General features: G+C 31.9%; 1 protein-coding gene and 1 long non-coding RNA gene across 2 annotated transcripts; both read right to left on the reverse strand.

Annotated features, from left to right (window-relative positions):
* Positions 1-82: 82 nt before the first annotated feature.
* LOC107941132 (ferrochelatase-2, chloroplastic) lies at positions 83-9,002 on the reverse strand. The gene is given in 11 exon segments (XM_016874669.2): positions 83-640; positions 760-961; positions 1,349-1,449; positions 2,818-2,970; positions 5,344-5,363; positions 5,366-5,469; positions 5,563-5,666; positions 6,726-6,827; positions 7,551-7,694; positions 8,274-8,547; positions 8,648-9,002. Coding segments are annotated over 11 exon segments (1,542 nt in total). The 5' UTR covers positions 8,761-9,002; the 3' UTR covers positions 83-415.
* A 5,410-nt stretch (positions 9,003-14,412) lies between these two features.
* On the reverse strand, positions 14,413-15,528 carry LOC107941130 (uncharacterized). Its single transcript, XR_001695552.2, has 2 exons — positions 14,969-15,528; positions 14,413-14,685 (listed from the first exon to the last, which is right to left on the reverse strand). It is a non-coding gene; the product is annotated as an uncharacterized lncRNA (long non-coding RNA).
* Between the last annotated feature and the right edge of the window lie 204 nt (positions 15,529-15,732).

Consider the following 15,732-nt stretch of genomic DNA (forward strand, 5'->3'; position numbering starts at 1 on the left):
AATCGGTAGCGACTCCTGTTTTGATTTTCGTCTTTAAACAAAGTCGATTTCCGTTTTCAAAAAATAATTTCGACAAATATGATAGAAGAAAAGCAAATTATTTTATTACCATAACAAGTAAAGATCATTACAATATATCGATTATATTACTACTGCCATAATAAGGAATGCAACCTCCATAACAGGTAAAGTCACAACAAATTACCATGCACGGCTGCTTGTGTCTCAAGTAAAGTCTTAAAACTATTCCCCGAATCAGTGTGTGACCAATGGATTTAATTAAATATTAAAATCTCAGCATCCAATCCCAATATACTTTCCCTATTAAAATATGCTCTATTAGAATGCTATATAGCTTTGTTGCTTATCAAAATTTATACTTTTCAGGCACAGAGAGAGAGAGTGTGTGTCGGATTTAGTGGAACAACGGCAATATTCCCCACTGGTGCAGAAATCCCTCTCCAGTTGTGACCTCCAGTAGCAGCAGCACAAGCACTGCCAGCATGGCTGCTCTGCCATTCCAAGTTTCAGCACTTTTTGTCCAACCCCATTCCCAAACGGTCACCGGTGCTGGGAGCTCCCTTCGTTGCGAATCATAAGTTGCCAATAACTCTTCCACACTTCCAAGTGGAACTAATGACTGCACAGAAAACAAACACATCTCCCACTCAACCAAAACAATGATTGGTAAACTACGGTGGTTTTATGCAAGTGAAACAACACAATAACATTGGTGGAAACTGGAAAGCTTCAAGGTACCTGTCTAGCTTCAAGATTTGAAACTGCCATAGCTCCAACATATGGAAGACTCTCAATTACAGCATCTGCCAAGTCTGAAATGAACATTGGTTCACATCCTAATGCAGGAACACGACCCCAATTTTGTATACCGGATTCTAAAGCCAACTCTTTATACTCAACATCAATCTCTTCAAGAGTTTCAATATGCTCGCTGACAAAGCTGTGAATCAAATATCAAAGTTTTAGCAGGCCAAGGCAGAAATGTTGATTCAACAAAATATGCAACACTTATGGCTAGAAGAAGTCAAATAGGAGCTGTGTGATGTCATTACATTATTATGAGATCCTAGTTCCCTTGTGAATCCAACTCTTTATACTCAACATTAATCTCTTCAAGAGTTTCAATACTGGCCTAAGAAGCAGTGCGTCAAACCTCAAAATTTTGAAAAGACACTATGACTTCATATTTTGCTTGGATAATCAATACTACATCTTCAAAAGCCAGAGAAGTTATGACATAATGTAAAATGCAACATACACATAGCTAGAAAAATTGGAACTAGAAGCTATTGGATTTCATATATCATCACTGTGATAATCATAGTACCTAATTGGTACAGCCAGAAGACCTTTAACTCCTTTTCGCCCTAGGTCAACTATTGTGTCATCAGTGTAGGGCTTCAACCATTCCACAGGCCCAACTCTGCTCTGCAGGAACATTAACCAACCTTTAAGAAAAGAAGGCACCATAGAAAATTTGTTCAAGATATGTTACAAGTAAAATCTTGTGGGAAAGATAAAGGTTAGGAGATATAAAACACACATTAAGTCGGGGGTGGAAACCCTTGATCATCATAAACTCCAACCTAACCTAATTCGTATTTATGGAACAATAAATACTTTTTGCAACCATAAAACCTGAGAATCCCAACCTGACCAGCTTCACAAATTCAGTGAGACCCAACATAGATCCACCAAAAGAAGGTTACTACCAATACACAAAGTGACTCATTCAAAACAACCAAAAATTTATCATTAGTTCAACAAATAGATTTCTATAGTTTTTGAAACACAGAGAGGAAGTCTGAAGGGGAGTAAAGGTTTGAACCTAAAACCAAAACCCCTCTAAAGAGGAACAACAACTACTAAAAATCTAAAAATATCTATACTCATATAAAGTAGAAATGTAACGGAAACAACCAGTAGCTGACAGAGAATCGTAAGGCAACTTTAATTAACTTCAAAGTCAAATATAGTTATAGGGTACATTGTCTTCAGGTTGTTTTTTTTTTTTTTTTTTTCTGACACTAGAAATTTCAGACTGTAGAGTATCTATAAGACTATGGATGATAAATTTCATTTATGCTTTAAGTATTGTCATGAGTTGTGGCAATAAATTTCCAAAAGAATAGTAGAATTCTTTCTTCCTTTCCCAAATAAGACTCAATTTCAATTGTTAAGTCCCAAAAAAAAAAAATTCCTATTAAGGCTTTCCAGACATGTAAGCAAAAAGGAAGTGAGTTTGAATCCCCAGAGAACACAGTTCATCATTAATCCTTTATCCTCTCATTGCTGCAAACAAATGCTAGTCTACCCTTTTATCCACTCATTATAAGCTTTTATGAAGTCTTGTCCTCCATCATATTCAAAATTGTTGAATGCTATTTAACTAGCTCTTCAAAGCGCTTTTGGAAAGGGTTAGACATCTTAGCAAGGATAAAATCCAACCATTTCTGTAAATCTAGATTAATTACAACAACAGCAATGGCTGGTAGCTGAATTCATGGAATAATGTCAATATAAGTACAGTAGAGGCTTATTTATACTGAGTATTAGCCCTCATCAAAGTAAATAATATTGCAACAAGTGAAAATTACATTTAGCCACAGCATTATCCCAACAGCACAGGCATCTTCTGAAGAGAAAATTAGAATCTTTGTAAGCATTTTTACATTGGGACTTTACTACCCATCCACATAATTCCAGAATCCAGACTTCGCACATATCAAAAACCCATAACTTGAAAATTAGGAAGTGAAATACATGAGTCAGGAGTAATATGCCAACAAGAAGTACCTGATAAGCAAGAGTGTATGCATTAGTGATCTTCCTCTTCTCTAATTCCTCTATTATCAAGTCCACACATTCTTCCATCTCTGCCTTATAAGGATCACCTGCCTCTTCTACATACGCAAGTGGCACCCCGTGTGCACTAAAAAATATTACCACCTGTAACATGTACTCTCATTTAATATGCAGATTTATTGTAAGGTGACAAATTTTAAATTTTGGATAGGCAAAAGCACCTAAATAACTAAAAAATCAAGGAAGCACAAATCTAAGAAAAAATTGCATCTTGCAACAGGATAATAGCCAAGGCCCTCTTCACCACACACAGCCAAAGAAACTTCCCACGTGATCACTAAAAGTTCAAGAGCTTTAATAGAGAATAATATCAAGAGAAACACAGTTTCTTATTTCGTGCTACAGGATTCTTTAAATGTAAATAAATAGACAACAAAAATGAAAGGAAGAGGTCACTAGACACCCCAGTAAATACATAATGATTTCAAACTAACTTGCAATTAAAATCTGGTTCTCAAATATTCTAAAAAATAGGCACAATAGAAAGGCCAAAGCTAAGAAGCCAAAAAGGCAGGAATCAAATGCAAAACTGCTATCTACCCGTGCAAATTCAGATGACAAGAAGACATGTTCAACATTTCAAAGAGTTCATGATTTTGACTAGTCAACCAAGACCAAAATCAAACTTTAGTAATCAGAAACAGGAACTTTTTCATGTATTATTATGCTGCTTACAGTCTTAATGTACAAATTTCTGAAGATATTTTAATAACTAATAAACCGTAGCTCTGGCAGAGATAATGAGTGAGGGCTATTGCTGGAGAGATCAAGAGGGACACTATAATATCATAATCGAATGGTCATCAGAGTTTCCGATTCTCCAGGCCTTCAAGATGATTGATACCTTCTACGAATACAAAAGCCCCAGCCATTGAAATTTGACTTGTCCTTGGAGATGACATATTTAACTCTAAAAAACTGAACATGGGTAGCAGTGATGCCTCCTATGACAGACTTACCACGGTAAAGGTCAGTAGCATATTTCAAAAATTTATAATTTAACATGTAGCATCAGATTCTCAATGAAAACCCTTTGAAATCCCACCACTAGAAAAGACTGTTGGTAAGAAGATTTTCAGAAATTGACCCCACAACATCCCAAGAATAAGAAATCTTCTTTACCCAGAACTATACCTTAAGATTTCCTATGCATTATTTACACATCAATAAGCTTGACCTCTCCAACATTTACCTCAGGTTCCTTTTAACCAAGTAGCCGCTTTCCTGCGTTATTGCAGACAAGCTATTCACTAGACATTTCGTACTGGGCTACATAAATTTTGGAGATTTCATTTTTCACCATCAACAGACAACATGCAAATTTTTGACAGTAATCCTTGTTCATTCAGCCACATTCAAGATTTTAGTTATATATTCCCAAACAATTACTTTATAACAGATTGCTTAAGCTAATTTCTGCTAGTATTAACAAAAGGCATAAAAGTGCTAAAGAAAAAAAAACTGTTTGTATTTAACAGCATAACTATTCTTTTAATAAACACAAGAAATTTCAAAGCTATGATAAACTCACTTAGGCTGAGAACATATACAAAATATATGATCCACTTTGTTTTCTTGATCTGTCTTAAAATAAATAGAAACTAGTAACTTTAACCCCCATCGTCCAAAGGCTTAGCCTGAGCATCTAGGCAACAATATCTATCTCACTGCTGCATGGAAGTTTTATTTCAAGCAAGAGAATCAAACACTCCAAAACTTAATATGTGTGCTTTTAGCAATCAATTACTAACCAATATTCTTGCTATGTGGCCATATTATAAAACAGAAATAACAAATCCAACTGCTTGAGCTAAAATTTCCAACATTCGTTAAATTTCTGCAATAGGCAATTTTGGCAAAATAGACTACATTCTTAGACAAAAGATAGATTTAATTGCCGGGGACTTATTTCTCCTCATTATATTGCACAAGTAATAAACCAAGCTCTTTTTTTTTCCTCCTTTTTGGTACAAATAAAGCTAACCATGTAAGATATTTACAAACCAACAATAACCAGGCAATTCCCATGAGTAATAATACTAAAATCCAATAATGCAAAAGGTCAATAGTTTGAAAACCATTTTTAAAGGTAAGATTTTAACTGGCTGTGCTTATTTGCTTACTCAAAATAGCATTCCTCAACTTCAGAAGGATAATTTTCTGATGATCAAGAGGAAGTGAACCACATCCATTCAGGATTGTCATGAGGTAGCTTCCAAGTTTCAAGTACTATACAGTGAAGCAAAACTTGACAAGAGAATTAGAAACTCACTAGGAACACTGCATCAGTTCCATACAAAATTTAGGTTCAACTTCAACAACCTTTCTTCTGACGTGAAAATCAAAAAGTAAATAGCACAACTACCTCACGTATTAATTCAGATAATGACCAGCCATGAAAGAAAAAATTGCCAAAACTCAGTCAACAAGATTACAGAAAAGGTTTTAAGGACATACCTTTTCAGGACGGTCAAACTTTTGCAACTCTTTTCAATTAAATTTGCCATAGATTTTATATATCCTTCACGTTGATACCAAGAAGGTATGACTGTATGCTGCATGTTCACTAGATACTCATCATCGCTGATGAACCAATTGATGACATGGTCAGAGGAGTTTAAGATTATATTTTAAGATTACATCAAGCAATGCAAGAAAAGTGTCCTTCTTCCTCACCGAAATATACTTTCCAAGAGTCGAAGGCTTGAACCGCTAGTTGATATTGAAAATTGAGGATAAAGTGGAAGTACAACAAGCTTTGTTATTCCATCCTTTTTTATCTACATTATTGTTAGGAGGAAAGTAAAAATAATTATGTATCACCAGAATCAAGGTTCAAATAAGAAAAGGCAGAGGGAAAAAGGACAGCAGAACTACCAAAAGAAACAAGCAGATCATTATAAGTAATACCTGAATGAAACTATATACATATATACTTTTATATAAAAGCAATATTATCTGTGAAAAAGTGGACTCGTTTTAAGAATAGAAGAAAACAAGCAGACACCTAACCTCAAGTCAGTTTAATCTAATTATAAAGCATTCATATAGTTGCAACCCATAAATTTAAAAAGTAAGGTTTAAAATGTGAACATAGAAATAATAGCTTACAGTTGAAACATTACAATACTTAAACAATACTTTGGTGATTTTTCACTTACTTCTGCATCAGGAAAAATATTAAAGAAATTTCATATCGAATCAAGATTGAAAAAAAGCTCATCATGAAACTTCAAAAACGTAAAGCAGTGCCCTCATCCAACAAGTTCAAATGATTTCAAATCGGAGACTAAAGTTAACTGCTTCAGGAGACATACAGCATCTGCATATACACCATCCTTCTTCAGTCCTCATCAAACAAGCAGGAAAACAACACAAGGAAACACGCATATTGGGCCATCCTTAAATATAGTTCAAACTTCAAATTCATTACTTACACAAATAAATCCAATAATTACTTTTCACTGTTCCGTCCCAATATTAGGAGGTGGCAATAGACAGAAGAACATCAAAAGTTAGTTTTCTGACATGTGTTAGCCAATATGAACTAACATTAATTTGGGATACAAAACACCATATGGAGGATCTAGGAAGAGCCTTCAAATTTCCAAAGACCCATGTGATTGTTTATTTGAATATATATACATATATATATGATACATCACATTCTGATTGTAAATTACCATCAGAATGAAGTTCTGTCAAGTACAAAGTTTCAAATATCATTGACATGCCCAAAGTCAAGTGGAAAAGAAATAGAAGTGGATTAATAAAATAAGAGAAGGCAAACACATCAGAGTTTCAGCCATCCAAGAAAAAGACTAAAACTAACCAAATACCTGCTCAATTGCTTCTTCAGTGAATGGATGCCAGTAACGCATACCAACGTACACTTTTGCAGGGACATCTTTCGCCCAAAGTGACTTTCTTAATTCTTCAGCCTGAAATGAATCATGATAGGCGATACATATTAAAGACTGGTAGAAGAGATACTAACATGAAGCAGATCAGGATTGCTTAAGCTATATATTTCCCTTTTGATAGCCTAGGAATCATCCAAACCATCAGCCAAAACAATGCCAATTATATATCTACTCTATTAAGGAAGAAGTTAAAATCCAACCATAAACAAATAAACTCTAGAAATGACAATTAATCGATTTACACAATTTGGACTTGTCAATTTTTTCAGTTACATATAAAACAATATATTTTAAAAAATTAATTGGCTGTCACAATGAACAGAGCTATAAAAGTCAAAACTAGAAGCAGTACGCTCTAGGTTGATAGTTTCCATTACCAGTTCCAATGTTTAATTAAATTCATTTTAAAATTTCTAAAACTCTGTGAGTCAAGGTTGCAAGATAAAGGATACACGTCTCTGACAGAACTTATTGAGGGGGGGAAGGGAATAAAACATTACCATTAAAGGTAACATCAGGTAACAGTATAAAAGAATTAGCAAAAAGTGAATGTTTATGCACATATCTGTGCATGGTGACGTACTCAAATGCCTCAAAATTACTTCAGAATAGTTCAGGTGCTATTTTGATTTTTTCTCTTCCACATTACTTAATGAGCATCGTAGTAAACTGAAAATGGTAGGTTTTATAACATATAAATGTGTCCACAAGAAACCGTAATGATAACAAAAGCAATCGTGCCTGATCATCAGTTATTCGTCGAAGAGGAGAACCACCACCAATCGAAGCATAGCCTTCCTTGCTCTTAGGTGCTCTAAGAACAGATATAAATTGTGCCAACGGCTTTTGCAAAAAACGGAACAACCTCGGTAGCCGTATAATATCCTGTCCGAAACAGAACGGAATGAAAAAATTGTCTAAGTAACTTTGATTAGAGGGAAAAGATATTACCAAATTCAATTTTTTGGCAACTAGACGTGGAAATAGCTAAGGATCTTCTTGTAAATAGAGGTTATGAGATAACTGTATTAATCTCTTCTTTTACATATGAAAACAAGAATCTAGGGCTGTTCAAGTTCTTTTAAGAAGTGCTGCAGTACTTGATCCACCATACTAAGAAACCACAGCCTTAATATAACTACATTTTTTGGCTCATGATGAACTTAGTAGCACAGCAAAGCAAGTAAAACTTGAAACAAAGGATCTAAACTTTTAATATGATACCCAAATCGAAAAGTGCTGTTATGCAGCCATTTAGGATTTGTTGTGGCCTTAAAGATGGATCTCTCCAACACTTCCAATTGATTTTGAGATTCTTTTGTATAACTATGTTCTTTTCATTCACATGATAAGCTCAATTGTACTTGTCTGTGTGAAAGGGAGTAATATACTAGTTATCATTTTGAAGAAGGGTCAAAATAATTACTAAAGAAGAAGAAATTGAAGCAAAATAATGCAACGAACCGGGTCGGCAAAAAGGTTAAACAAGAAGGGCTGCACATCATCAAGGGTCTCGGGACCTCCAAGGTTCAACAATAACACTCCAATCTTTTCCTCGGCAACAAGAGGCCCAGTGGAGATAGCTTCAGTGTTTGAAGTCACCAAAGCTCCCACGTTCACGGGAAACAAACGTTTCTTATTGGTACTGGACTGTTTAGAAAATGAAAACTGAGATGTCTCAGGGACGAGGCAATTTCTGGACACCCTTTGAGAGAGAGACAGAGCTCGAGGCGACAGTCTGGGAACATTCCAAAGTATCAAAGAAAACAAAGACTAAGGGTAAAGAAAAAGAAAAGAATGAAAAAACCAAAAGGCAGTGTAAGTGGATAAGAACATACAGACGAGGGAACTTGCAATGGCGAGAAGCAGAGGAGAGGCATGGAGGATGAGGAAATGTGGAAGAAGATGAGGCTGAGCAGGAAGCAGAGCTCTGAATTCTGCCACTTCTCATTGCTTTCTGTTGAAGTAAATGAAAACCCAAACCAAAACAATCGATAACTCTGAGCAACCAGAGATGAAAACTGTAAACCAAGCCAACCACTTTATTTAACAAATAGTAATAATTATGCTGAGTCTAGTCCTCCATTTTTAATCGAAGCGAAGGAAAGGTGTGGGTAAGGAATTGGGAGAGAGACACTTGAGAACTGAATGGAACAACCACACTATAAAATCTTCTATCGTTTTCATCCTCATCCTTCACTTTTATTCACTGCCTACCATTTTTTTCTTCTTTTTGCCCTTTTTTTTTTTTTTGCATGTTAAAAAAAATTATTAACATAATCAATTAAAATTAAAATATTTATATAAATTTTCACTTTTTATATACCCTCCATCAAATTTATTTTCGATAAGATGAAATATCATAGAATTTTTATATTTTTCCAAGTTTGTTTTATTAAAATAGACTTCATTATCAAAGTTTAATTATTATCTTTTGCTATCAATCTTTTTTTATTAATATATTATATAAATAATGTAGTCAAATTTTTAAAAAGGATTAAAAATTAAAGATGTTTAATTTCAAAAGAAAAATATAAATAAAATCAATTGAATTAAAAATTAAAATCTCCCACCAAGTCAAACTTGGGCGTAGCTTCAAAAATATTGGTGTAAGGATTACATTATGTTAGATGTGAGGACCATGCGTTAGTTTATTTGTGACTTTTTTTTTTCTATTGTAATTACAGTTTAGGGTTTCTTTAGATTTTTTTCCCGAAAGCATAAAACGAATATATCAACCAGCTCAAATTAATATTTGGCATGGACATATTATGATCAGTAAGTAATAAACTTTACATCTTCAAGTAATTATAAATTTAAATTTCAAGTTAAATTACACTTAGTCATATGATCGACAATTTCATTATGATTCTTCAATATATGGCCAGAAGTTAGTGTAACAAATGTAACTCCACTAAATTACTATTAGCGTTTCCATCAACCAAAAGTGATTCCGTCAAAAGTGTATTATCATAATTTACTTCTACATTTTTTAATCTACTTTCCCAAACTATGAAAAGGCCTTCTAAAACTGCTCTTTTCTCAACTTTAAAAATAAAATTCTTACCAAATGTCAACAAGTAATTATATGTACTGTAATAAATGCAGTAGGACTAGGACTGGTATATTTCAAAAAAAATTACAATAATTTTTAATTTTTTTAAAAATAAAAATTCTATATTTAAAAAATGATATATATACTCCAATTCAGATTGATTTTTTAATTTTATAATTAAATTATATATATATTTGGTGATATTAATTAAAAAAATATTATAATAAAATAGACATAGAATGTATCATCTGAAAAAGAATCTTGGCCCACAATGATAAATTTAAATTTGTTTTTGTATGGAAAATTATTTTAAAAAAAACTCAGCTTTTCTTGTGTTATTTTGGTTGGTTAGAAGGGCGCACACGTTGTTGGGTTAAGCTTAAAGTTGAAGCAGAGCCTTAAATGAATGAAAAGTTGTCTGCGTCATTAAATGTATACTTATATATTAATTGCATATTACTGTTGGTGAAATTATTATAAATTTTAGAATTACTTATAATTATTTTTAATTCATAAATATGAAAATAATATATTTTAGTATATTTAAATTTACATTCTCTTATATTATTAATAATATTCATTCAATTAAATTAAAATTTAATCGGTAAATGACGATACGATGATAGACTTATTAAAGAAGTTGAACTTAAACTAGTATAATGCTTGACGAAACATCTTTCTTAATACAAGTGGGGTTTAAGTTTAATTTACTTTTTGTCTCACGTTATAATATTTTAATCGTATCATTCATATAAATTTAACAAAACTTTTTATTTTAAACAGAAACTTTGAGCTATGTGTAACAAGATTTTAAAGTGCTTTATATTTATAACATATTGGAAGTAAAAAAATTATACTAAATTTTATTAGATATAATTATATTTTATTTATATTTTGGGGGAGAAATATAACCGAAGCATAATACAACCAAAATACAGTAGATTAGCATAGAGGTCTAATAACGGTATTAGTAGACTGCTGCCATTCTCTATAGGATTTAGTAATAGACATGTGACAAGCCAAATTGTAGAGCTGTCAATACAACATTTGTTGAGTGCAGAGGTGTTTACGGGTCAGATCGAACTTAAGTACGATATTAATATATTTTATATTTGTTTAAATTCAATTTGATTTAAATCTAAATTTATTTTAAGTCTATATATGTTATTTTAATTTTTTTTAAAAATATATTTATTTTATTTTATTTTAATATTTAATAATTTTATATATTTTTTATTTATTAATTTTTTTATATAATCATCTTAACATTATTTTTGATATTTACACCAGAATAATATTATATATTTAGTATGGGAATAACTTACATAAGAATGATCCTAAAAATTAAGGTTTTTAGGCACCAATAAAAATTTGCCACATCATCAAATTTTGAATATATGAAATTATTATTATACACTCATCAATAGATAAATTTTTTATAGACATTTCTCACCGTATTATTCATGGTTTTTTTCAATTATTTAATTATATTTCATCAATTTTTTCTATGCCATTGACACATAATTTGGTAATTTTTTATCCTGAACCTCGAATATAAAATCCCAAGCCTTAAATCTAAAACCTAAAACCTTAAACCCGAACCTATAACCTTGAATCTTTAAACAATGAACCTCAAACTCATAAACAGTAACCCTAAACCCTTAAACGTGAACTCTGAACCTTAAATCTCGAACATTAAACCTTAAACCTTAAACTCTAAATCCAAACCCTAAACCTTATAGTTCAAAATTTAAGGTTTAAGGTTCAAGTTCAAGATTTAGGGTTCTGTGTTCGGGGTTCACAGTAAAATAATTACCAAAATTATGTGTTAATGACATAGAAAAAATTGCATAAAAATTACTATTTTTTTTACATTGGTTGCACAAAATTTTCAAAAATTAATTTATGAAAATGAAAAACAAAATGATCAAAATTTGTAGAAAAAGAAAAAAATGTTTGTTTATAATTTTAAAAAATAATTATTTTAAATAATTTAATTAAAGTTAAATTAAGTTGGAGAAAATATTAAATATAGATGAGTGTATAATAATACTTTGTTATCTTTAAAATTCAATGACGTGACACTATTTTATTGGTGCCTAAAAATTATGCTTTTTAGGATCATCATAATATAATTTATTCCTATTTAGTATAGGTTTATTTTTTAATATGTTCTAAATTATATATAAAAATAACATAATATAAAGTATTACAAACTTAAAAATGGCCAGGCTCGAGCATTGAATGTTCAAACCTGAGCCGACCCATATTTTAAATGGGCGTATTTTTTTTTTGCCTAAGCCTATTTTTCGAGCTTAATATTTTTATTAAAATCGTCTCAAATTTTTAATGAACTTTTATATCTGTATGGATAATCTGACTCATAAACAAGTCGAGACAGTGAACTGGTTAAGTAAATCTCAACCGGCACTAGTATGGGTGCAAGTTTCCAATGACCGTGTAGACTTCCTCGAAACAGTTTTTCCCATTTCAATTGCGAACGACAGTCAATGTTTGGAAGTATCGGAGTTCCATTAATATTAATCTGGTTAGAGGAAGTTCGCAATGGAGTTTGGAGAGTCCCACGTAAGGATGTAGCCATAATTAGAGGGGAGAGAACAGGTCCCGTGATTGTGGCGGCACCACCAAATGTCGTCGTGTTGCTATGGTATGTGAACGCAATGGTACAACAGATGATGAAAAATATGAGATAGTCGAAGAATGCGTGAATTGCAGTGACCTTAATAAGTGGCTATCTCTGGTTAGTCCTCAACGAATGTAAAAATTTTATTAATATATTATTAATTGTTTTTTATTGGTTATAAAAATTAAGTGTAAGATTTTGTATAAAAAAAATTAAGTTTAATATAATTTTTAACAGCGGTACTAATATTAAATTAGTATGCAAGTTAATATATGAAGTTTTTTAGATATATCATTTATAAATATAATAAAGGGTAAACTATCAAAATAGTCACTTTTATTTGTCTCAAGTTATATTTTAGTCGTTTATGTTTGAAATGTTACGTTTTAGTCATTTACGTTATCACGTTGTAACATTTTAGTCACTAAGCCATTAATTGCCATTAACAATGTAATAGTAAGCTGACGTGGCACGTTAAATTATTATTTCAAATGAAAATTTTAGGTTAAATTCTACAATTGGTCCCTATATTTTTTTTCGTTTTGAGCAATTTAATTTTTTCTTTTATGTTCTTTTAACTTTCATTTTGTTTTTCATTCTCTTCTGCTTCTCCCTCTGTTTTCTTCCATTCTTTATTTCTTTTAACGTAGTTTTTCTATATTTTTCATTTGTTAAAACTATTCCACAAGCTCGCCTCACTCAAAAAATTAAATTGTTCAAAAAAATGAAAGTACAGGGACTAGTTTTAACAAATGGAAAACATAGAAAAACTACGTTAAAAGAAATGGAGAAAGGAGGAAAATAGAAGGAGAAACAGAAGATAATGGAGAATAAAGAAAAAAAAGTAAAGTTAAAAAACATAAAAGAAAGAAAAAAATTAAATTACACAAAACGAACAAATAAGGGGACCGATTGTATAAAGTAACATAAAATTTTTGTTTAAAATGATTATTTAACGTAACGTAAGTGACTCGATGACTAAAATGATACAACCCGATAACGTAAGTGGCTAAAACGTAACATTTCAAACATAAGTGACTATTTTAATAGTTTACCCCATAATAAAAATATTATTCAGGTTTGTATAAAAATTAAATGTAAAAATTCATTATTTGAAGACAATATTATTGAAAAAAACAATCACGAATCTTAAATATAATCTATTAAATACAATAAATAAATAAATCAAACCACAAGTATAGTATATATAATCTTATTTACTTTGATAGAAAAAATCAGCTCACTAATTTTTTATTTTAAAATATAAGTAAATCTAATACTTATTTCAAAATAACTTGCAAGTGAACCTGTAATTTAACCATTTTAAATACACTATTTAAACTAAAAATAAAAATAAATATTTTAAATATTTTTTAATTTTTTTTATTGAATCTGGATCATAAATCAATCCTAGCATGTGAAATAATTATTTTAAAATATTATTTAAAAATTAAAATTAAAAAATTTAGATTGAATATATGAAATTTCATTTAAATGATTTTTTTTATATTTTAATATCTTAAGTGAATTTATGGTTAAATACAATAAAAATCATGAATACAAACATAAACTTTAATCTAATTTAATTTTAATGAGAAAACTATGAAAAATATGAAGTGAATTAATATTGCAACAAAAAAACATAAAATGTGATATCCAAAAATAGCATAAATTTAATATGAATAAATAACTAAACATGTCAAAATATACATAAAAAATTATATAAATTTACAATACTTTTAAACTCAACAAATTAAAATAAAAACAAACATCCATTTTTGTTTATTATCCTTCCTTTCTCCCTTCTTTCATTCTCTTTATTTTTTTCTTTCAAACTCACCCACTGGTCGAGTTTGAAATTTTTATGAGAGGCCAAAATTAAATTGTATATTTTTACGATAGTGTAATAGCCAATTTTGGCCCTAGAATAATAAAACAAACAAAACCCAAATAACCAAATAAAAAAGCCCAAATTTTAAGTCCATTTACAACAAATATGTGGCCCAACATTTTATGGCCCAAAACAGCCCAAACAAACTAAACCCTAGCCCTTTGCAGAGAAGAGAAAACAGCAGCAGCCCTTGCCCCAAGCATGCTGCTGCCGAACTGTTGGTCTCCCCTCAGCCACCACGCCTCTATCATGGCCGTTCCACGCACTTCTGAGAGCCTTCTAACACCTGCTACAAATTAAATGCCACAAAAGTAGCAAAAGAGACAAGCAGAAACGACAAAGGAAATAGAAATAGAGGGTCGTTTGAATCGGCTTTTAAAAGGCCAAAATACACCTTTGTAATTTTTTTTTACGGACATTGACCAAACAAAAATTAATTAAAAGAATAGACGATTTCGAATTGTTGAGTTTCGATTTTCATCCTTTTTTACTTAGATTTGTTTTTCTTTATTTCTTTTTCATTTTTTTACACACAAAACAATAATAAAAATAAGAATAATAAAAAGTACCTTTGATTTGCTGTTCAGGGTGTGCTCCGGTACGCTCTCGTCGATCCGTAGGTCGCCGAACCCCCCTGGGGTTTGGCCATTGGCCGTGACGGAGAGAAAGGGAGCTGAGGGGCCCCTCCGCTCTTCGCGGTACCGCAAGTCGTGAAGGCCCCGATTCCGTACCCGTTCGGAGAAGGATCGAAAGGGGGCCCGTTTCACCTAACACCGCCCGCCGGTGTGGGTGTGGAGACACCCTCCGATGAACCCATGGCCGGCCATGGGGAGGTTAAGAGGAGAAGAGAAAGAGGGAGAGAGCAAGAAGAACCCTCGCTATTTTTTAAAAAATACTAGGGCTAAAAATGAAACAAACAAAAAATTTTAGTCTTTTATCAGGCTATAAAACGGCAGCGTTTTGAGGGGTGATCTAAGTGCCGAAACGGCACCGTTTTAGGGGTGCCCTTTCGCGACTCGACCCATAGCCAAGGGGATCCACGTGTTTCCCTTAAATGGGAAATTTCCCACTTTAGTCCCCCTTTTTTTTGACCCTTAATTTAGCCCTAATCTGCCTTTTTTTTCTTTCTTTTAAATTTCGCCTCACTTATTTTATTTAACTTCTGATTTGGTCCCTGATCTGGACTAATGAAACGCAGCGTACAGACTTGGGACATTACTCCAGTTGGTCTTCGCAAGTCTCAGCGCGTTTCTATTTAGTCATTGGTGGCCCTTTTTTTTATTTATTTCAAATTTATACCCTGAAATTTTGATTCATTTTCATCTATATCCTA

The sequence above is a fragment of the Gossypium hirsutum genome, chromosome A05 (genome assembly GCF_007990345.1).
Source record: "Gossypium hirsutum isolate 1008001.06 chromosome A05, Gossypium_hirsutum_v2.1, whole genome shotgun sequence".
Taxonomy (NCBI): domain Eukaryota; kingdom Viridiplantae; phylum Streptophyta; class Magnoliopsida; order Malvales; family Malvaceae; genus Gossypium; species Gossypium hirsutum.